This window comes from Xiphophorus couchianus, chromosome 2, assembly GCF_001444195.1.
Source record: "Xiphophorus couchianus chromosome 2, X_couchianus-1.0, whole genome shotgun sequence".
In the NCBI taxonomy this organism is placed as follows: domain Eukaryota; kingdom Metazoa; phylum Chordata; class Actinopteri; order Cyprinodontiformes; family Poeciliidae; genus Xiphophorus; species Xiphophorus couchianus.
This window is the reverse complement of record NC_040229.1, coordinates 166,489-172,959: the sequence shown is the minus strand read 5'-3', so window position 1 is coordinate 172,959 and position 6,471 is coordinate 166,489. Positions and strand designations below refer to the sequence as shown.

Sequence of the window (6,471 nt, the reverse complement as noted above, 5' to 3'; positions counted from 1 at the left end):
AATATGGAAAAAATGTTTTGTTCTAAGTGAAATAATCAGCCAATGGAACTAGTACTGGGTTGTTAGGTAACGAACTGCGCTTTGCTGGTGTTGCTAGGTAACGGGCTGGTGTTGCTAGGTAACGGCAAAGGGCCAGTTCATTGTGAAATAACCTGCCAGTGGAACTTAACACTTTTTCCATCATTATTAAGGAATTATTGACATAAAACAAGCTGCTATATCTTGGTGGAAAGTTATTTATAAGTTAGTTTTGTCTTATTTTAAGTGTAATAAGATATTTGCTCCAGAAACTAGATAAAAGTGATTGGTAGGAAGAGTTTGTTTTTGCAGTGCATTTAACACTGGAAGACATTTTACTTAAGGGAAAAATTTATTCTTAAAAGGGAGATCATCCTAATACAAGCTCCTATCTCTTGCTGAAAAGTTACTTATGAGTCAGTTTTGTCTTACTTTAAGTGTAGTAAGATTTTTTCACTAGAAACTAGACCAAAAATATTTGGTAAGATTTTGCAGTGAACAGTTGGACTCTGGAGGATTTTTGCATTAACTTAAATTCCAGCTTTTCCTCCCATTTATCACCCATTATTTCTATTTACAAAGCGTTTTTCTGCGTCTCCTTCAGGCGTAAAGGCGTGCTTGTGTTTCACATGTGAGGCCTGGTCGTCATGTGTCATCGTTGGAACCCGACCAGCTTCCTCTCGCCAACCGTTTTCAGGTTTCATTACTGTTTATACATCCTAACTGCGTTCGCTGATGGGTCGTTGAGGCCCAGGCCTATCACTTATCAAGGTGTTGACTTGGAAATATGTTTACACCAACCGCACGTCGCTGGAGGATAAATTAATAGAAAGCAGAGTTTCAGTTGACCCCATCTGTTTGGGGGTCATTCGAATAAAGCCGGTGGACGTCTGTCTTCTTCTTCCATCGCCACCAACAAACACAAAGATGAACCCGGTCGTTGCTCTGCATCCATTTGGCCTCATTTGTCCGCTGACGACACCAAAGTCAGCCCCGTCTGTTGGCATTGAATTCACCTCATTCCAAGACTTCTCTGGCCTATTTTGGAGCCGCCTGTAAGCCGATCCGCCCAGCCGCCTTCTCACTCCTCCCCTGTTTCTCTTACTCTTCCCTCAGCTCTGCTTCCCTGCCAAACCTGATGATGTAGCTAAAGTTAGCCCCCGTCAAGTTAATATATAAGACCCCAAGGGGCCGATGCATACATGTCAGTCTCATCGGCTTGGTGTACAGGCTTCTCTTCTTGACCAACAACAACCCAACAAACTTTAGAGATGGTGAGTGTTGTTTCTGGAGCTACGGTTTGCATCACAGTTTGGACAACCAAGATTGTTGGAGTCACCCAAAATCAAGCCTCAAAACTTTGGATTTGAACCCTTAATTATGAAGAAGGATAAATGCCTTTTTTAGCTGGTTTATCCCAAGATTATAAGACAAACTTTCATTTTAAATTGGATAACCAAGTTTTTAACAACAAAGGGGCAGAGATAAAGGTCTTTTCTTTGCTAGAAATAAACAGTTTGAGATGCTTTTAGATCTAGGGTTAAAGTTAAGTTTTCTTGTCTTATTTGTTGATTATTTTCTGTATCTTTAAAGGTGTAGAAACCTTATGTTTTGTGTGTGTTTTACCTGTTTTTCTCCATCTCTCAGTCACCCAAGAAGGCCAAGAGGAGGCAGCAGCAGGGTGAGGGTGGATCCTCCAACGTGTTCTCCATGTTTGAGCAGAGCCAGATCCAGGAGTACAAGGAGGTATCTTCTTTTAAATCACTGCATCACATGTAATTTTTACTGGTGTGATTTTGGGGAATGTCTCTGTTTCTCTATGATTTGGCCTTGTTTAGTAACAGGAGTGCTTCTGAAAGCCAATGTTGTCCTTCTCAGCAGGACAGGACGGTAAATCTGAGCTTTTCTGGAGTCAGGTGATACCTCCTCTCCTCTGTGTTAGCTCCGTAATTCTCCTTAGAGACACTTTGCTCCATGACTCCACAGGAATGCAGCCCAACAGCTGGTGGAAAGTCCAATTAATCAAAGCTGGAAAGAACGGGATGGGGGAAGTATGAAAACATACAAGTTGAGTCAACATTCAGGGATTACCAAGGTTGTTTCGCCCCTTGAGTCTAGTTTTTATAGCATCAGAGGGTCGCAGCCTTGATCTTCGACAGAAATGTCTCCTTAAGCATCTCTGGGATTGGAGAATGCGAGGCCAACAGTAGCTTAGCTGGCACCTCCAAAGGTGAAAGAACATTGGTGGCATGGTCAGAAGATTCGGTCACAAGGCAAAAGGATGACAGCTGTAATCAATACCTTGTCCTTAAATGTCGCAAGGGGGCTTGTCTCACATTCCAAAGCCTTTTTAACACCTTCGAGAGACAAGTGGACGACCAGCTGCCAAGTCCCGAAAGGTTCCCAATGCCATCTTTGGTTTCAAGGGGGGTGAAACGCCCCGCTATGTGACAAGGGAAGCGGCTAACGGCTCCACATTTACACGTTTGCCTTGGCAGACTAACTCCCACTTACAATCACTATTAACAAGTCTTAAGACAAGGACTTGTGAGAAATGTGAGAATCTTTGTTTTACAGTTTTAGTGTCTTATATCTTGACCTTTTAATCCCAAGCATACTTGCATACACAGCTAGGCCAGTCACGGTAACAAATTTTTGCTGGACGATAAATTGTCCCAGAAGTTTTCAAGTAATTTAATGGTAATGAAAACTAGTGCAAATATCTTAGCATGCTTGAAATAAGACAAAACTTATTTAAAACTAACTTTTCATCAAGATTTAGGAACTTGTTTTACGTCAATAATTCTTTAATATTGATGAAAAAGTTCTAATTCCACTGGCGCGTTACCTAGCAACCCCAGCCAAGCCCAGCCCATCACCTAGCAACCCAGTTCTAGTTCCACTGGCAGATTATTTCACTTATAACAAGACATTTTTCCCATGTTATAAGTGAAATAATCTGCCAGTGGAACTAGAACTTTTTCGTCAGTTTTAACGAATTATCAACTTAAAATAAGCTCATATGTTTTGCTGAAAAATGTATTCTTAGTTTTGTCTGAATTCAAGTGTGCTAAAACATTTCCACTAGAAACAAGACAAAAATACTTGGTAAGATTTTGTGTTTTTGAGTTCAGTTAACACTGGAACTTCAAATGCCTTTAAGGCATTTTAAATATCAAAGTAAATAAACCAAACAACAAATAAAACAAATTATGAAGTTTCTGCAAACAAAATTATTCTTAGGAAAAGGTCAGTTGTGACAAAAGCACCAAACTGAAGAGTTTAGTAATTCAGTTTTTGGTAGAAAAAGATTAATCATGTAAATAGAAATTATTATTGAGCTCGTTTAAATTTAACATGTGATTAATTGTTTGCGACCGGCCTATACACAGCTACATATTTGCAGTTTTTCTTATTATTTTACTTTTGAGCTTTTCGACTGATATTTTCTGCAGGCTTTCACAATCATCGACCAGAACAGAGACGGCATCATCAGCAAGGATGACCTCAGGGATGTGTTGGCCACCATGGGCCAGCTGAACGTGAAGAGCGACGAGCTGGAGGCCATGGTGAAGGAGGCCAGCGGCCCCATCAACTTCACCGTCTTCCTCACCATGTTCGGCGAGAAGCTCAAGGGTGTGCTGACAAACACAAACTGTTCACCCAGATGGCAAAACATGAGTGAATCTGCTGAAATATGTTTAGACACAAATATTGAATCGATGTTGAAGCCTGACATGTTGAGTCAACGTTATGTTTTCAACCGTAACTGATAGCATATAAATGTTGATTCAACCATTAGCTAAATTTTGGTCTACATGTACATTTGTGTTAACTTTATATTGAATCAGTGCATACATTGATTAGACGTTGGTATTTCAATCATTAGAATTCGACCACAAAACATTATTCAATTATATCTTTTCAACAAAAGTTAACTGGCTAGAGTTAGTTATGCCTGATTTTGTGTGTAAATTCCAATGTTTATCTCTATGGCAGCATAAAAACGTGCTGCAGTAACTGCATTTTCCTGAAGGCAGATTTTCACAAGTCGGTATTATTCCAAGTCATTTCTTACCCGTTTTGTATGTGCAAAATGTGTTCGACACAGCGTTCTCTCTCACATCCAATGAGACTTTGTCTCCCTCATAATTTTTCCTCTTTGGCGTTCACGTTGATTTCTCTGTTGTTTCCCACTAATAACCTTGCAGACCTGATGCAGGACTCTGAGAATTTTCTCGCCCGCCGCCTTTGGCTCAGTGTTGGCTGATAAGACAAAAATGACTCAAAACATGTCTGCGGTTTGTTTGTCGGGGTTTGCTCTGCTTCCGCATGGGGACAGAAGCCATCGTCATGTCAATTGGGCGATTGTTTGATGGTTGATCCAACATCAATTGTTGACCTAAACCAAAAGTCAATCTTTTTGACCACAATTCAACATTGAATTAACATCTTTTGCTATCTGAGTAGGCTTTTCTAACTTTTTGTTTGATATTATTTGACGAACTGGGTTTGTGTTGCTGTTAGGTGCTGATCCCGAGGACGTTATCGTGAGCGCTTTCAAGGTCCTGGACCCCGAAGGCACCGGCAGCATCAAGAAGGAATTGTAAGAATATTTCTGTCAAATTTTTATAACATCTCAGAGTTGTTTTCCTCAATACAATGTATTTGTTTCTGTTTCCAGTCTTCAGGAGCTCCTGACCACCCAGTGTGACAGGTTCACCAGTGAGGAGGTGAGTTATTTTCACAGACTTTCTTAGCCGTTAGCTGCAAAACTTTGTAGCCCATTCACAATTTTTTTTGTGGACCTAACTGCAATTCAACAATGATAAAAATTCATATATTCAACTTTTTATTTTAAATCAGGGTAAAATTGTCACTCTTGTGGTTTTCATTCAATGAAAAATGTTAGGTACAACACAAAGTATTTGTCCTATTTCAACCAAACTTTTATAATAAGTAGAAAAAAACGTTTGTCCTGAGACTTTTACTGAGAAGTCTACTGATTTTTTTTTTGAGTTATTAAAACTCAGCTATACATAGCAAGCATTTTAAAAGAAAGTGACTCAAATTCTGTTTTTATAATTAAGAATATTGGATTTTTACATGAAAGGGAAAACAATTTTTGGAGTAAAATGTTCTAAACTTATAAAAACTGGAGAAAAAGCATGTAGTATATTTTCCAGTGACAAAAAGACCTGAATAAATACATAATTGATATTTCTTTTAGCATTAGTTCCACATGTTTATTTTTTCATCTTTATATTTCCAAAATGCTTTAGTTTTTTAGCACTTCTGGGCAAAATTATGTCGAGTGAAGAGCCACAAACTAATAACACTACATTTTTCCATGTAATAAGTGAAATAATCTGCCAATGGAACTAGAACTTGGTTGCTAGGTAACGGACTGGACTTGACAAGTGTTGCTAGGTTACGGCCTGGGCTTGGCAGGTGTTGCTAGGTAACAGCAAAGTGGCAGTTGATTGTGGAATATTCCAGTGAAACTAATACTTCATCAGTATTAAGGAATTATTGACTTAAAATAAGCTCCTATATTTTGCTGAAAACTTACTTTTAAGTTTGCCTTAATTCAAGTGTACTAATAAGATATTTGCACTAGAAACTAGTCAGAAATGATTAGTAAGATTTTGTGGTTTTGCAGAATGCCTGGTGAAATATAAATGTACCAAGTAATTAACCCCTTTTTGACTTACTCAGACTGACCTCTGTGATCTCCTCTCCCCATTATTAGATGACCAATCTGTGGGCTGCCTTCCCCCCTGATGTGGCTGGCAATGTGGACTACAAGAACATCTGCTACGTCATCACACACGGAGAGGACAAGGAGGAGTAGATCCCTTCTTCTCTTCAGCTCTCTACCTCTACCAACACTCTGCCACCGTACACTCGCTCTGTTTTCTCCAACGCCGTGACTTCACTTTCACAAACTCTCTCGTCCAACATTTCCGCTCGCCAAAAGACTTCTCTACTTTGCCCGAGACGCTGTGGACGGGTGCGGTTTGTGAACAACAGGAGAACATGGGATTATTTTCAATAAAAATAATCTTATGACATTGAAACTCTCTCTATCTCTGTCCTTACCTCTTTCTCCTCCCTCCATCCATTCACTCTGTTCTGCGTTTTGAGGCCAACAGTGCAAACGTACGGCTAGCATGCAAAAGTTACAGAGTTTGGTAGTAACTAGTTACATTTAGTGTAGTAACTTTTTTGACAAAATTTATTTTTACTGTTCGTTTTACTTTTATTTTAGTCATTTAATTATGAAGTATCACTACTCTTACTTGAGTAAGATGTCTGAATTTTCTACCCACTGAATGAAAAACAAACATGTTTTAACCAAAAATTCACCAGACTCAGACCTTGCAGTTTTTGTTAGTTTCTTACGTTTTTTTATTGAAAGAATTTTTTTTTGTTTTCTATTTTTTGTTACTT

General features: G+C 39.0%; 1 protein-coding gene across 1 annotated transcript; it reads left to right on the top strand.

The window, feature by feature from the left end:
• Positions 1 to 1,159: 1,159 nt before the first annotated feature.
• mylpfb (myosin light chain, phosphorylatable, fast skeletal muscle b) lies at positions 1,160 to 6,101 on the top strand. Its single transcript, XM_028001124.1, has 6 exons — positions 1,160 to 1,292; positions 1,666 to 1,764; positions 3,474 to 3,654; positions 4,546 to 4,624; positions 4,703 to 4,751; positions 5,771 to 6,101. The coding sequence occupies exons 1-6, from the start codon at positions 1,290 to 1,292 to the stop codon at positions 5,870 to 5,872; spliced, it is 513 nt and encodes a 170-aa protein (XP_027856925.1). The 5' UTR covers positions 1,160 to 1,289; the 3' UTR covers positions 5,873 to 6,101.
• The last annotated feature ends 370 nt before the right edge of the window (positions 6,102 to 6,471 follow it).